Genomic DNA, 21,724 nt, shown 5'->3' with positions numbered 1-21,724 from the left:
AGCGAATTTTTGCTGAGGGATCAACACCCTACACATATTGTGTAATTTTGACATTGTCTGTTTAACATCTTTTGTTCCTCATTTGCCATGTTATTCACTGTCTTCTGATTGGGTTTAAGGGTACTCTGTTTCCTTTATCATGGTTGTACTCTAGAAAATCTCCAACGATTGTAGAAGATTATATACAAACAGATATTTTTTAATTTTCTACTTGTACAACATTGAAAAGTAAATGTTAAATATTTGGCAAATGCATTAGATTTTAAGAAAAAAAAATTTTGTTGTTTGTAGTTTGAAATACTCAAGAGTTCTTTTTGCAGAAATACACAAAAAAGAACTCAAGTAAAAATATTAGAGTACAGTAGAATAGATTTCTTTTTGTAAATACCACAGGAATGGTTTCGCTTTTTCTTTTCAACATCAATGGTTGAAGAGCCTTGAAAAGTTTTGCAAAAGAAATCGTAAATGATTGTACTGTCGATTTGTATGTTCCAAGTAGATACTTACTATGCTTGAAGTTGTTTTCTTTTTGTATTTTTTTTTTAGAAAACCAATGGTGTGCTTCATTGATAACAAAGGAAACAAAAATCACTGGAAACCTTACCGAAAATCAAACACAAAAACCAAATCTTGGTTACTTTGAAGAAATATTGATTTTGTCCGTTTTTTGGTTATTATTTTAAGATTGCCTTGGATTTTATTCAAGTTTTTGAGGGAATACATAGATTTGATGGGAAACCTCGAGAATAAATTGAAATAAGCACGTTCGTTTGTTATTAAAATTTATGGCTCTTAGATCTGGGATGAGGAAAAAAACAACACCACAAAATTAACATTTACTAAGAGAGAGAGAGAGGGAGGAATGTGTGAGTAAATTATTTCAAGCGTTTAGAAATGATGGTTTGGTTGTTAAGGTATGATCAGCGTTGCCACAATGAATTTTTACTTTGGACCAACATTTTTCAAAAATTGCACCAAAATTCCTACCAGCGGACAATTTTTCCAAATTATATTAATATAATTTAAAAGTTAAAATTTTAACAAAATTGTTTTCTTCGATAGAAAATTTTGTCAATTTAACGATTTTCTCAAAAGTTTATTTCTACAGACGATTTTGTCAAAATTTTATTTCTATAGAAAATTTTGTCAAAATGTTATTTCTATAGAAAATTTTGTAAAGATTTTATTTCTATAGAAAATTTTGTCAAAATTATATTTCTATAGAAAATTTTGTCAAAATTTTATTTCTATAGAAAATTTTGTCAAAATTTTATTTCTATACACGATTTTGTCAAAATTTTATTTCTATAGACAATTTTTTCAAAATTTTATTTCTATAGAAAATTTTTTCAAAATTTTATTTCTATAGAAAATTTTTTCAAAATTTTATTTCTATAGAAAATTTTTTCAAAATTTTATTTCTATAGAAAATTTTTTCAAAATTTTATTTCTATAGAAAGTTTTTTCAAAATTTTATTTCTATAGAAAATTTTGTCAAAATTTTATTTCTATACACGATTTTGTCAAAATTTGATTTCTATGGAAAATTTTTTCAAAATTTTATTTCTATAGAAAATTTTTTCAAAATTGTATTTCTATAAAAAATTTTTTCAAAATTTTATTTCTATAGAAAATTTTTTCAAAATTTGATTTCTATAGAAAATTTTTTCAAAATTTTATTTCTATAGAAAGTTTTTCCAAAATTTGATTTCTATAGAAAATTTTGTCAAAATTTTATTTCTATTCACGATTTTGTCAAAATTTTATTTCTATGGAAAATTTTTTCAAAATTTTATTTCTATAGAAAATTTTTTCAAAATTTTATTTCTATAGAAAATTTTGTCAAAATTTTATTTCTATACACGATTTTGTCAAAATTTTATTTCTATAGCAAATTTTTTCAAAATTTTATTTCTATAGAAAATTTTGTCAACATTTTATTTCTATAGAAATTATTTTCAAAATTATATTTCTATAGAAAATTTTTTCAAAATTTTATTTCTATAGAAAATTTTTTCAAAATTTTATTTCTATAGAAAGTTTTTTCAAAATTTTATTTCTATAGAAAATTTTGTCAAAATTTTATTTCTATTCACGATTTTGTCAAAATTTTATTTCTATAGAAAATTTTTTCAAAATTTTATTTCTATAAAAAATTTTTTCAAAATGTTATTTCTATAGAAAATTTTTTCAAAATTTTATTTCTATAGAAAATTTTTTCAAAATTTTATTTCTATAGAAAGTTTTTTCAAAATTTGATTTCTATAGAAAATTTTGTCAAAATTTTATTTCTATAGAAAATTTTGTTAAAATTTTATTTCTATACACGATTTTGTCAAAATTTTATTTCTATAGAAAATTTTGTCAAAATTTTATTTCTATAGAAATTTTTTTCAAAATTTTATTTCTATAGAAAATTTTGTCAAAATTTTATTTCTATAAAAAATTTAGCCAACATTTTATTTCTGTAAAAAATTTAGCCAAAATTTTATTTTTATAGAAAGTTATCGCAAAATTTTATTTCTATATAAATTTTTCTCAAAATTTCATTTCTTTAGGAAACTTTGTCTATAGAAAATTTAGTCAAAATTGTATTTCTATAGAAAATATTGTTAACATTTTATTTCTATAGAAATTTTTGTCAAAATTTTATTTCTATAGAAAATTTCGTAAAAATTTTATTTCTATAGAAAATCTTGTCAAAATTTTATTTCTATAGAAAATTTTGTCAAAATTTTATTTCTACAGAAAATTTTGTCAACATTTTGTTTCTATAGAAAATTTTGTCAAAATTTTATTTCTATAGAAAATTTTGTCAAAATTTTATTTCTATAGAAAATTTTGTCAAAATTTTATTTCTATAAAAAATTTAGCTAAAATTTTATTTTTATAGAAAGTTATCACAAAATTTTATTTCATCTAATTATACAATTATTTTTCGAGCTTTATGGACAGATATAGATTAAGGAACATGGTTAATAGAGCCATTGAAAAGAAAACGCCAGATACAAATCTATACACGTCTGGACTGTACATGTTTCGGTTCGGGCGAATGAACCTTTCCACAGCCTTTAGTATAGATCTGGCTGGGAGAAATAACTCAATTTTGGGCCCATTATGCTAACTCCTTATGGAGAAAACATTTGGGAATTTTCCTCTTACAAATTGAATCATCTTTTCTCCCACTGTACATCATATGTTCATATAACTTACAAGTCCCCCTTAATCTTATTTTTATTTCGTTTGGACGTCAATTGCCTGTTTCGGTATCAGGCTAACATGAAATATAAAAATTTTATTTCTATATAAATTTTTGTCAAAATTTAATTTCTTTAGGAAATTTTGTCTATAGAAAATTTAGCCAAAATTGTATTTCTATAGAAAATATTGTTAAAATTTTATTTCTATAGAAATTTTTGTCAAAATTTTATTTGACAAAATAGAAACTTTATTTCTATTTGGTCAAAATTTTAAAAATTGTGAAAAATTACCGGTTTGACGAAAATGGACCAAAATCAACCAAATTCGATTTGGTTCGACCATCGGACCAAATTTAAAGTTTAATAATTTTATGGACCAATTTTAGTCGGATCGGACCAAAATGGCAAGCCTGGGTATGATTGCCAACAATAGTGTTGCCAATAGTTTCCTGGCTCTTGTCCGCAATTTAAATTAAAATTCCCCAACAAAGTTTTGACAATTTTTTTTGAAAAAGTTAAAGGAATATGCTCTGCTGTAGAAAATTCGTAATAATTTAAAATTGAAAAAAAAGTGAATTTTTTTATTGCAGTTGCGAACTATTTTTTTATAATGAACAGATTTTGAAAATTCCCCATAAAAATTTCCAGATTTGTGGAAATTTTCCACCAAATCTCCAAATCTCCAACCCAACAACTCTAAAATTTTGTCGCCACCGATGAATAAATATATCCCCGATTTAGGAAAAAATACTTCTTTAAGCCCTTTTTATAAATGTACAAGAAACTAATTTAATATAAACCATAATTCTAAACTTAATTTATTATAATGAACAAATTTCGAAAATTCCCCACAAAAATTTCCAGATTTGTGGAAATTCCTCACCAAATCCCCAAGTCCACAACTCAAAAATTTTGTCGCCACCCAAGAATAAATATATTCCGATTTAGGAAAAAATACCGAATACTTGCAACACTGGTCAACAAAAGGGCAAATATTTCGAACCAATTAAAATTGATTTGTTTGCTTAAAATATTTTTATTTTAAAAAATAAATAAAATTTTATTTTAAAGTATCCCTCTCTTTGGCTCCGAAACAATATCAAAATCCCTTAAACACTGTCAAAATCTCTAGATCCCAGTATAATTTGTTATTGCAACTTTATTACAATTTATTGCCAAATTTATATTTATTTTGTCTTCATTCCATTTTGCAGGCAATTATTTAGATTAAAGACCAGCTTTTTCTTATATATTCCCACATTTTGTAGCAGTAAAATTGCATTGCAATTTTTAATTTTATTTTATTTGATTTGTTCGCGATAACATTAATAACCCGATGATGATTCAGTCGAAAAGTAAACACCAAAGTAGTAGACGCCAATGACATCACCCACTTTATTGTTGATAATAAATCACTTGAATTTGGGATTCTTCAGAATAATTCTATGCTTTGTGTGATGACTTCAATTGTTGTGATCTAATAATCACTTGAGATGATTAGTGGCATAATTAGAGTTCGCAAAAATAATTTTAGTTTTCTATGATAAACAAAGAAACCCACAAATATTTTACGAAAGTGCAGGCTATTATTAATTTTTATATTAATTTATAAATCAAAAATAATAAATAATAATAAAGTAATAATTTTTATTAATTTGGCGTAGACTAGTTTTTTTTACCCACAAGCAGGTCTTGTTCAAAGTGCCATATTGGTCTTCAGTATTTAGAAATTGAACATGAAAATCTAGTGATATTTTATGTCATGAAATATGCCAAATTAGGTGAATATGAGTCCATGTTGTGGTATAAACCCCTCATAGATCAATAGTGACCCTATTTACATCTAGAGAAAGCTATATTTTTGTAGGATTATCTTGAAAGTTTAGACGTGGAAGGACTATAAAAACCAGTACCAGCCCCAATCCCGTTTTCCAGCTTTTGGATCACTAAGATCAGCTCAATATTTTTTTAATATATTTCTAAACTCATAAATCTATGATAAAAATCTCTATAAAAACTATATCGAAAAAATGATCAAAAGTAAAATAAACATTGAACAACAAACATCATATTAAAATTAAAAACAATCTATAATCGGTCAATATAAATGTAGAAGCATGAAAAAAAGAAAAATAAAATAAAATTAAAAATAAAAATAAACTAAAGGCTATGTCCCGACTATGTCAATGACTGTGCTGGGCCCCCATAGACAAGTATCGATGGACCAACTAAATGATGGTTTTACTGGTATCAAGGCAGGGGGTGGGTATTGTTTGAATGTATAGCTGCCGTGAACAAAAGCAAAAACAAAACATAATAATAAATGTTTATTTCGTCAATAAAACCTGATGTAAGTTTTTTTTTGCAAAACGGTTTTGTTTTAAATACACTTAACCACAAACTATGAATATTTTTGTGTTAAAAGAGACATCAATTTGAAGTTTTTATATTGATTTGAGGATAGTAACTTAAAAATAGTTTTTTTTACTTTTACCGACTACCCACCAAAAAATCTTTGAAAATATTCATTTTGGATCCGGAAGTTATACAAAATCGGATCTGAAGCTAATGACTTTTAAACTGGATTTTAAAATTGTAAAACTTAAATTTCTGCCCCACGTTGGGCGCCAAAATTAAATAGAGCGGAATTATTCTTTTTTTATGCATCCACTACATTGATTTCACATTAATTTGTAGATGTAATAATTTTTCCTATTTCTACGGTTAGTAAATGAAAACAAGTAAGGAAAGTCTAAAGTCGGGCGGGGCCGACTATATTATACCCTGCACCACTTTATAGATCTAAATTTTCGATACCATATCACATCTGTCAAATGTGTTGGGTGCTATATATAAAGGTTTGTCCCAAATACATACATTTAAATATCACTCAATTTGGACAGAATTTGATAGACTTTTACAAAATCTATAGACTCAAAATTTAAGTCGGCTAATGGACTAGGGTGGAACACAATGTTAGTAAAAAAAATATGGGAAACATTTAAATCTGAAGCAATCTTAAGGAAATTTCGCAAAAGTTTATTTATGATTTATCGCTCGATATGTATGTATTAGAAGTTTAAGAAAATTAGAGTAATTTTTTCAACTATTCGACTAAGCAGTGGCGATTTTACAAGGAAAATGTTGGTATTTTGACCATTTTTGTCGAAATCAGAAAAACATATATATGGGAGCTATATCTAAATCTGAACCGATTTCAACCAAATTTGGCACGCGTAGCTACAATGGCAATTCTACTCCCTGTGCAAAATTTCAAGTAAATCGGAGTTAAAAATTGGCCTCTGTGGTCATATGAGTGTAAATCGGGCGAAAGCTATATATGGGAGCTATATCTAAATCTGAACCGATTTCAACCAAATTTGGCACTCATAGCTACAATGCTCATTCTACTCCCTGTGGAAAATTTCAATTAAATCGGTGTAAAAGATTGGCCTCTTTGGTCATATGAGTGTAAATCGGGCGAAATCTAAATATGGGAGCTATATCTAAATCTGAACCGATTTCCACCAAATTTGACACGCATAGCTATAATGCTAATTCTACATCCTGTGCAAAATTTCAACTAAATCGGAGCAAAAAATTGGCCTCTGTGGACAAAGGAGTGTAAATCGGGCGAAAGCTATATATGAGAGCTATATCTAAATCTGAACCGATTTGGATGATATTTTGCAAGTTTTTCGAGACTCATAAAATATTGGGATGTTCGGAATTTGAGGAAGATCGGTTGATATACACGCCAATTATGACCAGATCGGTGAAAAATATATATGGCAGCTATATCTAAATCTGAACCGATTTTTTCCAAAATCAATAGGGATCGTCTTTGAGCCGAAACAGGACCCCATACCAAATTTTAGGACAATCGGACTAAAACTGCGAGCTGTACTTTGCACACAAAAATACATCAACAGACAGACAGACGGACAGACAGACCGACGGACATCGCAAAATCGACTCAGAATTTAATTCTAAGACGATCGGTATACTAAACGATGGGTCTCAGACTTTTCCTTCTTGGCGTTACATACAAATGCACAAACTTATTATACCCTGTATCACAGTAGTGGTGAAGGGTATAAATAGTTTTTTTTTCGACTTTTACCGAATATCCAGCAAAAAAGCGTCTACAAAAATCTATGAAAAGATTCTTTTTGGATCCGGAAGTTATTCAAAATCGGTTCTGAAGCCAATGACTTTTACACGGGATTTTATATGTAAAATTCTGCCCACGTTGGGCGCTAAAATTATATTGAGCAGAATTATTCTTTTTTTTTTTAAGCATCCACTAAATTGATTTGCTTTAGTTCTTTAGATGTAATACTTTTTCGTACTTCGTTTACAAGAAATTAGAAAAATCTTTACAAACTAACACTTTTTCTTAATTTTCCAATTTTATTTTCTATGTGATCCTGTTATGTCAACTACCAGCAAAAAAAGCGTCGCCAAAAAAGTTGTGAAAATGTTCTTTTTAGATACGGAAGTGGTGCATATTTCGTGCAGAAGCGATGAGTTTAACATGGACTTGTCATAGGACGGATGTCCACCATTTCATCAGCCGTTGTACTGAATTTGAATCACTTTTTAGGGTTTGATCTGAATTCAATGTTTTGGATGTTAATCAAAAAATTTTGTGATATTTTGCCAAATAAATAATTTTTAGGATTTTTAATGCATTCTAACACTTGACCTCAAATAATTTCAAAAATTCACAATTTTTCTAGAATGGATTTCGAATTTTTATCGACAAAATTTGAATAATTTGTCCCATTTTATTAATTCTTACTCTGTTTTTAATCTATTTGAAACAAAAAAAGTTAAGTTAATTAAAAATATGAAAAAAGCGAGATATAACAAATTTAATTAAAAGAACTTCCTTTGTAGTTAAAATAAACAACATTTTTGGGAGGACATATTTGGAAATGCTGTTAAAGTTATGCCTTTAGAAGAACTTCCAAATTTTTTGCAGGGTAGTTATTGTTACTATGTTAATAGAGTGAAACCTCGCAGTAGTGGACACCCATGGTCGCCTTAATATTGTTCACATTGGTGAGGTGTCCACTTATAATAGGTTAATTTTAATGTGACAATATAATAAATGTCTCACAAAAACTGTCCACTTTTAAGTGGGATTCGCTTTTCGGAGTGTCCAAGTTTGATATTTTTCACTATATATTGACAAAGAATTGGTACATCTTAAAAATTTACAGTACTGCCCCACGTTGGTAGCCAAAACTTAATGGTGAGAATGTAATAGCTTTAAACAGTCACTGTATTGATTTCGCATTGGTTCTTCAGATGTAATGATTTTTCAGTATTTCTAATTTGGTTTGCAGTAAATTAGAAACAAAAATTAAAGAAATAAACCTTTTTCCTCTTCTGTCTACGATTTATTCTTGCTATGTTAATATAGGAAAAATGGGTTTCCTATTTGGATAGGGAAATCTAAATGAAGAATTAAAATTCTGCCCCACGTTGGGCGCCAAAAATTAATAGGGCGGAAGTTATCTGTTTAGACACCGTGGAGCCACCGTGGTGCAATGGTTAGCATGCCCGCCTTGCATACACAAAGTCGTGGGTTCGATTCCTGCTTCGACCGAACAAAAAAAGTTTTTCAACTGTGGATTATCCCATCTCAGTAATGCTGGTGACATTTCTGAGGGTGTCAAAGCTTCTCTAAGTGGTTTCAGTATAATTTGGAACGCCGTTCGGACTCGGCTATAAAGAGGAGGTCCCTTGTCATTGGGCTTAACATGGAATTGGGCAGCACTCAGTGATAAGAGAGAAGTTCACCAATGTGGTATCACAATGGACTGAATAGTCTAAGTGAGCCTGAAATATCGAGCTGCCACTATACCTAATCTAAGCTAAGGTTGTGAAGATAAATTGGTGAGTTAATTCGCGGTTTGTGTCTCGGCTAAGCAAAATTCAAATTTATGGGGGGTATATATCATTGTGTAACGAATTTAGTTCATAAAACGCATGCCAAAAAAACATTTTTTCTGTATATGTAATTTTTTCTTCGAGGTTTTATTATCTTCGAAAAATTAAGGTAAGTTTTCAATAGGCAAATCTTAGATCTAAATATTCCAAATTCTGCCCCACGTTGGGCGCCAAAAATCAAATGTTTTGATTAGTACCTAAAACACAAAGAAAAATTCTAAGGTCTGTATTTGAGATGACTCTACTACCCAGCAAAAAAAAGCGTCGCCAAAAAAATAGTGAAAATGCTCTTTTTGGATCCGGAAGTGGTGCAAAATTGACGAAGAAGCGATGAATTTAACATGGGCTTGTCATAGGACGGATGTCCACCATTTCAACAGTCGTTGCACTGAATTTGCATTACTTCTTAATGTGTGAAGCGAATCCAATGTTTTGGATGTGAATTAAGAAATTTTGTAATATTTTGACGAATAAATGATTTTTAAAATTTTGTATGATTTTTAATGCATCATAACGCTTGTCTGGACATCAAATATTTTCAAAAAATCTCAGGATTTACCATTTTTTTCGGCAAAATTTAAATAATTTGCACTACTTTATTAATTCTTAATCTGTTTTTAACCTCTATGAAACAATAAATAAATTTTAAATATCACTTTAATAATACGAAAAAAGCGAGTTATAAAAAATTGACTCAAATAAACTTCCTGTGCAGTTAAAATAAAGAACATATTACAGAGGAAATTTTTAGAAGTGCTTTGTGCCTTTGTTGTGCCTTTAGAAGCACTTCAAAAATTTTTTTAGCTAGGTACATCTTAAGTTTGCTTTGCCATGATGGATAATTTTTGTGCAAGGGTATGAAGATAAATTTTCGAGTTGAATTCGTGGTTTGTGTCTTGGCTAAACAAAATAAAATTTTCTTCGGACGAATGTAACCGCATGGCAAAAAACAATTTTTTTCTGTATATGTAAGCACAACAAGCTTTTGAGGTCTAGATCTGAATATTTCAACTTCTGCCCCACATTGGGCGCCAAAAATTAAATATTAATACCTACAACACAAAAAAAAATTCTGACGACAAAAAAATCTAACAACGGTATTTTAGATGACTCGACTATATCTTACGTTTGCGTTGCCATCAAATATAATGTTTGTGCAAGGATATGAAAATAAATGCGCTACACTAATAGAAAAAATTGAGTTACACAAACGTAAACGGACGTTGTCATAATGAAACGGAAACGTTCACAAAAAAATCAAAACGGAATGTTCACGATTTCGTCCACGGGCGTTCACGATTTCATGAACGGCATTCGTTTTTTTTTGGCCATGAAAAGTCTTAAAATAATCTTTAGACGTATGCTGTCATTTTTACGTTGTCAGATTGACCCCATCTCTTCTCCTGTTGATACTCGTGATTTGTGTCTCGGCTAAGCTAAATACGAATTTATGGGACGAATTTACCTTTTGGAATGCATTCCAAAAAAGAAATTTTCTTTATAAGTGGGCATTCGTGGTTTTATATTTTCGAAAATTCGAAAAAAAATATAACATTAAATATCTCATGCGCAGTATTTAAGCTATAGCCTCACCAGATATCGGCTATATATAGCCCCTATATTGGATCGCTCATTTTTGGGAAACCATTCGTGCTGAATTGATCAGTCAAAATGCAAAAATTTTAAAATATAAAATGAAAATATCGCTAATACGAGGTCGGTTCGGAAACTTCTTAGCCTATCAATGAAAGTGAATAGTTAGTTTTTCAAAAATATTTTTATTTTTCAATATAATCTACTGAAACTTCAATACTCTTAGTCCAACGCTTTTCTAGCAATTCTATCCCTTGATTAAAATAGTTTTCCTCAAGGTCTTCAAAATAGTGGTTTGCAACTGTAAATGCATCCTCATTTGAGATAAAACGCTTGCCGGAAAGGAATTTTTTTAGATTTGGGAACAAGTAAAAGTCACTGAGAGCTAAATCAGGAGAATAAGGTGGGTGGTCAAGCAACTCGTACTTTAATTCGTTGATTTTAGCCATTGTTAAAACACTCTTGTGCGCTGGTGCGTTGTTTTGATGAAAAATAATTTTTTTTGTGTTGTAAGCTAGGACGTTTTTCTCGAATTTGTACATTTAATTGATCCAAAAGGTTCCAATAGTACTCTGAATTTATTGTTTTACCCTTTTGCAGATAGTCAATCAATAAAATACCTTTGAAGTCCCAAAAAACCGTTGCCATAACCTTACCAGCCGATTGAATTGTTTTTGCCTTCTTTGGGGCACTTCCTCCAGCTTCAGTCCATTGTTTGGATTTTTCCTTTTTTCCATTGTAACAAATTTGCATTTCTAATTTTTCCATTGTAACAAAATTGCGGATGCGTCTTTTTTGAACACCTGTTTCTATATGAAGGAATTGCCAGATCGAAACAAAATTTAACATGTGTTCATAACAGAGATGAACGTTTCCAAAACACTTAACTTTTTTTGTTTATACCGCGCTTTTTGTGCTAGGCTAAGAAGTTTCCGAACTGCCCTCGTATATATCCCCGATATTGAATACATTGAAAGAAATGAGTTGGAATCAACTTCCTAATCAATTTCTTCTAGATCTGTTTAACTGAATTAATTTACTTTCAAATATCAGAAATCTATGTCAAATTAGAAATCCACCGATTCATCCACACAAAAAATTTTTTCTCTGATTCAATCACCAAATTAATTGATCCAATTAATTTTTTAATTGAAATGTCTTCAATCACGAAAATGATAGTATCAATCACAGTTTTAATTGGGCATAGAAAAAATTCTTGATTAAAAAATTAATTGATTGTTTCAGCAAAATTCAATTAATTTTTTAATTGATTCAATTAAAAATTTAATTGATGTTGATTGCAAAACGCAATTAATTTATTAATTAAAAAAGGTAACTATTTTTAATTACTTAGTTAGATTGGCTTAGAATTTTTATTTGGATTAACAAATGATTGTTTGAAATACATTTTTAATTAAAAAAGTAAAAAAAAAATCAGCACTTTTTTTAACTGAATTAGTCTTCCGAATTTGATTAAAAAGTTAATTGTATCAATTAATTTTTTAATTAAACATTTTAAAAATTTCAATCATTGACTTAATTAACTTAATGTTTCTATGATGATTAAAAAGTTAATTGTATCAATTAATTTATTAATTGAAAAAATTTTCAACTTCAATTAACTTTTTAATTGGAAATATTTTGGTGATATTTTTTTCTGTGTTTCGACCATTTAGGGTACTCCTTGCACAAACAATATTTTATTCGTTTATCATATATTTTATTTTTGTTGTCCAGTGTTATAATATATATTTTTTTGGGCTAAGATAAACTATTGGCGGAAGAAGTAAAACCGCCATATAATCATATACCAGCCAGCATGATTTTACTTAGACCACTCGAAAAATAAATATTGTATTTTGTTTGTCATAGTCTATTGTATTGTTGTTGTTATTATATTTATATTATAGATAAACATAGAAAACGAAATGAAAAAAGAAAGAAACAATAATACAATGGATATAATATCCCCCAAATAAAGCAAAAGTCCATACAAATCGATTGTATCTTCTCACATTGACCTTGTGGCATGTGCTGTAGGATTTTGTTTTTGGCTGATTTAGTTCCTACTTTCCTCTTCTCTTATCCAAATGCAAGAAAATATTGAAATTTGATTAGAGTATACAAGTTAGCCAACCGGTGTATGGTATACGTACACATTCGTATTATTTTTTTTGTTTTATAGAAGAAATCAATATAAAATTAAATCTTAAGAAGCTTACATTGGGTATTGCCTGCTGCCATTGAAAATGGCAGTTATTTTTATGAAATTAGTTCTTAATAACAATTTAATTGGTTACCTACCATATAAGAGGATTATGAGGGGATTAGTGTCAGAAAAAAATGTACCATAATTGATTTGAAAGGAAACAAAATTCCCAGATAACAGCATATACAGTGACACCTCCAAAAATTAACCAGTCTGAAAAACGGACATTTCCAAGAAACTTGTGATACAGTTATCACATTAAAATTAAACTCTCATAAGTGCATATATCCCAAAATATGGAGAAAATGTATGAGATCATTGATTTTTAGTTCAGAAAGGTTTCACTGTATATGAAATATTGAAATTTTATTACAATTAAAGTAGATTAAAATTAAAAAAAATTAAACTTTCATTAGAGGATATATTCCAAAATGTGGACAAAATGTAGATGACCATAGAATTTCCCTAAAATAATGAAATAATGAAAATTTATTAGCCAAAATTGGGCAAATGAACTAAATTAATTTGTAACTCCTCTAAACAGCATTGAAATGTGTTACATTAAAAATTGTCAAATTTGAAATAGACGTTTGCTATATTAACACATTAAAATTAATCTCTCGTAACTGAGTACATCCCAAATGCGGAACAATTTATGTTAGATGACTGAGTGTTTTCACTGTATTTTCATAAATAATCACAAGGTGTTTCTATTTTGTTTATATCAAATAAGCACTCTTATAAATATACAAATATTTTTGGAAAAAACAAATTTCTTTTTTCATGGCTAGTCATCATATTTCGAAATATGAAAAAACAAATTGAATGTAGAAATTATTGACGGGTCACATATTTGTATAAAAAATCGTATTTTATTTTCTCAAAAAGAAACATTAGAAGGTGATATAAAAAATTAAATAAATCAGCCCATTAATCCTTAAATGCACAAGATCACCGATCCACCCGAAAAAATATATAATATACAAAATGGTTGAAAAAGAATATCTACATACCACATTTAAAAAAATATGTTTTTTTTAATAGTGGTTGAATCTTAAAAAAATACAGTGCGCATTAAACAAAGTTTTTATTTAAAAATAAACAATTCGATTTTAGTAGAGAGTAGATAATAGAGATATTTCATAATTACACCGTTACCAACATTATACCAACATCTCTGGTAAATATTATTTAACTTCCATTATCACCAATGTGGTATCAAAATGGACTGAATAGACTAAGTGAGCTTGACACATCGGGCTGCCACATAACCTAACCTAACTTCCATTTTATACTTTTTTATTTTTTTTTTTTGTTAAAATTTGATTTTCAATTTTGACTGCAGACTACTCAGAAACTTTCCGGAAACCCTATTTTTATACACAAAATTTTATTTCTATAGAAAATTTTATCAAAATTTTATATCTATAGAAAATTTTGCCAAAATTTTATTTCTATAGAAAATTTTGTCAAAATTATGTTTCTATAGAAAACTTTGTAAAAATTTTATTTCCGTAGAAAATTTTGTCAACATTTTATTTCTATAGAAAATTTTGTCAACAATTTATTTCTATAGAAAATTTTGTCAAAATTTTATTTCTATCGAAAATGTTGTCAAAATTTATTTCTATCGAAAATTTTGTCACAATTATATTTCTATAGAAAATTTTGTCACAATTATATTTCTATAGAACATTTTGTCAAAATTTTATTTCCATAGAAAATTTTGTCAAAATTTTATATCTATAGAAAATTTTGTCAAAAATTTATATCTATAGAAAATTTTGTCAAAACTATAATTCTATAGAAAATTTTATCAAAATTTTATTTCTATAGAAAATTTTGTCAAAATTATAATTCTATAGAAAATTTTGTCAAAATGTTATTTCTTTATAAAATTTTGTCAAAACTATATTTCTATAGAAAAATGTGTCAAATTTATTTCTATAGAAAATTTTGTCAAAATTTTATTTCTATAGAAAATTTTGTCAAAATTTTATTTCTATAGAAAATTTTGTCAAAATTTTATATCTATAGAAAATTTTGTCAAAATGTTATTTCTATAGAAAATTTTGTCAAAATTATAATTCTATAGAAAATTTTATCAAAATTTTATTTCTATAAAAAATTTTGTCAATATTATATTTCTATCGAAAATTGTGTCAAAATTTTATTTCCATAGAAAATTTTTTCAAAAATTTTATTTCATAGCAAATTTTCTCATAATTTTTATTTCAAAGAAAATTTTGTCAAAATTATATTTGTATAGAAAATTGTGTCAAAATTTTATTTCTATAAAAAATTTTTTCAAAATTTTATTTCTATAGAAAATTTTGTCAAAATTTTATTTCTATAGAAAATTTTTTCAAAACTTTATTTCTATAGAAAATTTTGTCACAATTTTATTTCCATAGAAAATTTTTGTCAAAATTTTATTTCTATAGAAAATTTTTATTTCATAGAAAATTTTCTCATAATTTTTATTTCATAGAAAATTTTGTCAAATAATTTTTGTATAGAAAAATGTGTCAAAATTTTATTTCTATAGAAAATTTTGCCAAAATTTTATTTCTATAGAAAAATTTGGCAAAACTTTACTTCTATAGAAAATTTTGTCAAAATTTTATTTCTATAGAAAATTTTGTCACAATTTTATTTCCATAGAAAATTTTGTCAAAATTTTATTTCTATAGAAAAATTTTTCACAGTTTTATTTCCATAGAAAATTTTGTCAAAATTGTATTTCTATAGCAAATTTTGTCAAAATTTTTATTTCATAGAAAATTTTCTCATAATTTTTATTTCATAGAAAATTTTCTCAAAATTTTATTTCTATAGAAAATTTTCTCAAAATTTTATTTCTATAGAAAATTATGCCAAAATTTTATTTCTATAGAAAATTTTGTCAAATTTTTATTTCTATAGAAAATTTTGTCAAATTTTTATTTCTATAGAAAATTTTGTTAACATTTTATTTCTATAGAAAATGTTGTGTGCATTTTGTTTCTAAAGAAAATGTTGTGAGCATTTTGTTTCTAAAGAAAATGTTGTCAAAACTTTATTTCTATAAAAAAAAATTATTTCTATCGAAAATTTTGTCAAAATTTTATTTCTATCGAAAATTTTGTCAAAATTTTATTTTTGTCGAAAATTTTGTCACAATTTTATTTCTATCGAAAATTTTCTCATAATTTTTATTTCATAGAAATTTTTGTCAAAATTTTATTTCTATAGAAAATTTTGTAAAATTTTATTTCTATAGAAAATTTTGTCAATACTTTATTTCTATAGAAAATTTTGTCAAAATTTTATTTCTATAGAAAATTTTGTGAACATTTTAATTCTATTGAAAATTTTGCCAAAATTTTATTTCTATAGAAAATTTTGTCAAAATTATATTTCTATAGAAAATTGTGTCAAAATTTTATTTCTATAGAAATTTTGTAAAAATTTTATATCTATAGAAAATTTTGTCAAGATTTTATTTCTATAGAAAATTTCGTCAAGATTTTATTTCTATAGAAAATGTTGTCAAAACTTTATTTCTATAAAAAATTTTAACAACATTTGATTTCTATAGAAAATTTTGTCAAAATTGTATTTCAATAGAAAATTTTGTTCAAATTGTATTTCTATAAAAAATTTTGTCAAAATTTTATTTTTATAGAAAATTTTGTCAAAATGTTATATCTATCGAAAATTTTGTCAAAATTATAATTCTATAGAAAATTTTATAAAAATTTTATTTCTATAGAAAATTTTGTCAAAATTTTGTATCTATAGAAAATTTTGTCAAAATTTTATTTCTATAGAAAATTTTGTCAAAATTATATTTCTATCGAAAATTGTGTCAAAATTTTATTTCCATAGAAAATTTTGTCAAAATTTTATTTCTATAGAAAATTTTGTCAAAATTATAATTCTATAGAAAATTTTGTCAAATTTATCTCTATCGAAAATTTTGTCAAAATTTTATTTCCTTCGAAAATTGTGTCAAAATTTTATTTCTATCGAAAATTTTGTCACAATTTTATTTCTATAGAAAATTTTGTCAAAATTTTATTTCTATGGAAAATTTTGTCCATATTTTATTTCTATAGAATATTTTTCCAAAATTTTATTTCTATAGAAAATGTTGTAATAAAAAAAATAATTAATAAAAAAAAGTTGGTTACGGACGCAGAATAAATCTCAGCCAAATATTGCAAACTTTTTTATATTTAACCCAAAAAAAAATCCATATTTCATTTAATTTATATATAATACCTTAACATTCAGAAAATTACCATGGTAATGATATAACTTCGATTATTGAAACAATATATCTTGCGAATACAAACTTTTTTCTATCAATATTAAGATTATAATAAAAAAAATAGAAGAAATACCTTTGCTTGTGCCGGAGATCTGATAGTGTTTCTTAAGGAATTTTTATCCCTCATAATATAAGAGCTCTTGTGCTAAAATAAAAAAATAGAAAATAAATAGAAACAAAATTAAAAAGGAGACAAACAAATAAAACTTATATTGTACATAAAAAACGTATAATTTAACATATATACATATAAAAATTCATTATAGATATCTGAAAGAAAAAAGTGTACAAAAAGTGATTGTGAATTTAGAACCCAAAGAAATTTTGGGTTTGAATTGGGAAGTGAATATAATATGTCAACAATATTCTTCTGGTTGCTTTTGCTATCTATTTAGCCCAGAGAGAAATTTGATTAAAAAAAAAATCATAAAAAAATTATAATAAAAAAGTTTGTGCTAAGAGTTAAGTTCAATTTATTGAATATATTCTTCATTTATTTTTTGTTTTATTATGCCTTGACGCATATCAAACGCGCGGTGTATTTATAGTGAAACCTCTCAAACATGGAAGCTCTGAAAACCGGACACCTATCAAAAATGGAAAATTTTCTTGAAACTGTTGCTATATCAACATTTTAAAATTAATCACGCATAACTGGACACCTTCCAAAGGAGGACAAAATTTAGGCGACCGTGGTTGTCCACTTCACTATACACTGATACCTCTCAAATGGGTCCACACCACTTCTTACGATATACAAATCTGCCTTCATAATTTAACCTCCCATTATTGTGGTTAACAATGGACCTTTTTATTGAGAATTTTAAATTTGACCATGAGCCCATCAATTTTCTCTCCCTTCCATCTTCTTAGAAAACCACTCAATAAAGCTTAACATTTTATCACAACTTAAGTGCATACTTTTAGGCAGCCTCTTGAAATGCAAACAATGTACAGCATATCACCAAGGGGCATAAAAACTATGTTGGAAAATATATGATTGAGATTGTCATTATGTTGGGAGACAGAGAGAAAGAGAGGGAGAAAAACCGATAATACATCACATTTGTGAGCGACATATTTGCCCCTATTGTTCAAACGAACAATGAAACACTTTTAACACTTCTCCTACTTTAAAAAGGATACCAACCTAAAAACTAATGCATTATTGATTTTTTGTTGTGAATGTGGTGAATTTGTTGTTTTGGTCTTAGTTTTTTGAATTTTTATTTGACTCATAAAATATGAGTCGTTTTTCAACTGAACTGAATAAAAAACAAAGCAAAGGAAAATCATTTCGTTTCTATGAATGGGAAACAATTATTATTTTGCATGGTTGGAAAAATTCAGGGTAAAGTTGCAAAGGGTTCGGTCGAGAGACAGGAAGAAATGTCAGTAATTTCAACCCCAAAATAAATGATAAAACAATCCAACCAACCAACCAAATAAAATGGGTGTAGGAGAAATTTATGAGAAAATAACTTTCTAGATGGCTGGGTGCATGAATGGCACCCAGTTTGGCTCGATGGCTGGATTGTTTCCAGTTCTGGATGTTTGCCTGGTTTTGTGTTACAATTACCACTACTATTTCGAAGAAAACATCCAAAAAGTGCCAGAGGCATGTAACCTATTTGGGCCATAACCAGATAGAAAAAATTATGGCAGGCTTTTGAATGAGAAAAACTTTGCAAAGAGCACAGACCACACATATGTATTTTAGTTTTGTTTTTATTTTCCACCATGGACTAACTAAACCAAATAGGTGGTAAATTGTTAACAATACCCATATTCACAATGAGATGGGTCGAAGGAAATTGGAGAATTTGTTTTTTTTGGAATTTTTAATTGTTTGAAGTGAAATAAGTTTTGGCAAAATAAAAATTTGGCAACATTTTCTATAGAAATAAAATTTTGGCAAAATTTTCTATAGAAATAAAATGTTGCCAAAAATTTCCATAGAAATACAATTTTGCCATAATTTTCTAAAGTAATAAAATTTGGACAAAATTTTGTACAGAAATAAAATGTTGGCAAACTTTTCTATACAACTAAAATTTTGGCAAAATTTTCTATAGAAATAAAATTTTGGCAAAATTTTCTATAGAAATAAAATTTTGGCAAAATTTTCTATAGAAATAAAATTTTGACAAAATTGTCTATTAAAATAAAATTTTGGCAAACATTTTCCATAGAAATAAAATTTTGGCAAAAATGTCTTAGAAAAACAATTTGGCAAAATTTTCTACAGAAATAAAATGTTTGGCAAAATTTTCTATAGAAATAAATGTTTGACAAAATTTTCCATAGAAATAAATGTTTGGCAAAATTTTCCATAGAAATAAATGTTTGGCAAAATTTTCCATAGAAATAAAATTTTGGCAAAATTTTTTTATAGAAACAAAATTTTTTATAGAAATAAAATTTTAGCAAAATTTTCAATAGAAATAAAATTTTTGGCAAAATTTTCTATAGAAATAAATGTTTGGCAAAATTTTCTATAGAAATAAAATTTTGGCAAAATTTTTTAAAGAAACAAAATTTTGGCAAAATTTTTTATAGAAATAAAATGATGGCAAAATTTTCTATAGAAATAAAATTTTGGGAAAATTTTCTATAGAAATAAAATTTTGGGAAAATTTTCTATAGAAATAAAATTTTGGCAAAATTTTTTATAGAAATAAATGTTTGGCAAAATTTTTTATAGAAACTTTTATAGAAATAAAATTTTGGCAAAATGTTCTATAGAAATACAATTTTGGGAAAATTTTCTATAGAAATAAAATTTTGACAAAATTGTCTATTAAAATAAAATTTTGGCAAACATTTTCCATAGAAATAAAATTTTGGCACAAATGTCTTAGAAAAACAATTTGGCAAAATTGTCTATAGAAATAAATGTTTGGCAAAATTTTCAATAGAAATAAATGTTTGCAAAATTTTCTATAGAAATAAAATTTTGACAAAATTTTTTATAGAAACAAAATTTTGGCAAAATTTTTTATAGAAATAAAATTTTAGCAACATTTTCAATAGAAATAAAATTTTTTGTAGAAATAAAATTTTTATAGAAATAAAATTTTGGGAAAATTTTCTATGGAAATGAAATTTTGACAAAATTGTCTATAGAAATAAAATTATAGCAAAATTTTCAATAGAAATAAAATTTTTGGCAAAATTTTCTATAGAAATAAAATTGTGGCAAAATTTTCTATAGAAATAAAATTTTGGCAAAATTTTCTATAGAAATAAAATTTTGGAAAAATTTTCTATAGAAATAAAATTTTGGGAAAATTTTCTATAGAAATAAAATTTTGACAAAATTGTCTATAGAAATAAAATTTTGGCAAAATTTTCCATAGAAATAAATGTTTGGCAAAATTTTCTATAGAAATAAAATTTTGGCAAAATTTTCTATAGAAATAAAATTTTTTTGCAAAATTTTCTATAGAAATAAAATTTTGGCTAAATTTTCTATAGAAATAAAATGTTGGCTAAATTTTCAATTAAAATAAAATTTTTGGCAAAATTTTCTATAGAAATAAAATTTTAGCAAAATTTTCAATAGAAATAAATTTTTTTTAGAAATAAAATTTTGGCAAAATTTTCTATAGAAGTTAAATTTTTGGTAAAATTTTCTATAGAAATAAAATTTGGCAAAATTTTCTATAGAAATAAAAATAAAATTTTAGCAAAATTTGTCAAAGAAATAAAATTTTTGGCAAAATTTTCTATAGAAATAAAATTTGGACAACATTTTCTAGAGAAATAAAATTTTAGTAAATTTTTCTACATAAATAAAATGTTTGCAACATTTTCTAGAGATCTAAAATTATGGTAAAATTTTCTAGAGAAATAAAATTTGGACAAAATTTTCTAGAGATCTAAAATTGTCTAAAGAAATAAAATTTGGACACAATTTTCTAGAGAAATAGAGAAAAATTTTAGCAAAATTTTGTAGAGAAATAAAATTTTGGCAAACTTTTGTAGAGAAATAAAATTTTGCTAGATTTTCTAGAACAATCAAACTTTGATAAAAAATAAGATATTTTTAATTTGGTAGAATTTTTGTAGATTATTTTTGGCACGAGTGGCAACCGTGCACAACGGGAGCCACCGTGGTGTAATGGTTAGCATACCCGCCTTGCATACACAAGGTCGTGGATTCGATTCCTGCTTCGACCGAACACCAAAAAGTTTTTCAGCGGTGGATTATCCCACCTAAGTAATGCTGGTGACATTTCCGAGGGTTTCAAAGCTTCTCTAAGTGGTTTCACTGCAATGTGGAACACCGTTCGGACTCGGCTATAAAAAGGATGACCCTGGTCATTGAGTTTAACATGGAATCGGGCAGCACTCAGTAATAAGAGAGAAGTTCACCAATGTGGTATCACAATGGGCTAAATAGTCTAAGTGAGCCTTATACATCGGGCTGCCACCTAACCTAAC

The 21,724-nt window shown here is 26.5% G+C and overlaps 1 protein-coding gene across 3 annotated transcripts in view; it reads right to left on the bottom strand.

Moving 5' to 3' along the window:
• The window catches only part of Kap3 (kinesin associated protein 3), a 194,715-nt gene that overhangs the window by 141,474 nt on the left and 31,517 nt on the right, over positions 1-21,724 (bottom strand). For 2 of the 3 annotated variants that reach the window (XM_075302265.1, XM_075302267.1), the window contains exon 3: positions 17,352-17,423. The exons of the other annotated variant lie outside the window; for it this stretch is intronic. In XM_075302265.1, coding sequence (XP_075158380.1) covers positions 17,352-17,423 — 72 coding nt within the window. The remainder of the gene's footprint in view (positions 1-17,351; positions 17,424-21,724) is intronic. 3 annotated transcript variants of the gene reach the window in all.

This window comes from Haematobia irritans, chromosome 3, assembly GCF_050003625.1.
Source record: "Haematobia irritans isolate KBUSLIRL chromosome 3, ASM5000362v1, whole genome shotgun sequence".
Taxonomy (NCBI): domain Eukaryota; kingdom Metazoa; phylum Arthropoda; class Insecta; order Diptera; family Muscidae; genus Haematobia; species Haematobia irritans.
Note: the sequence above shows the minus strand (reverse complement) of the source record. Positions and strands in the feature narration are given on the sequence as shown.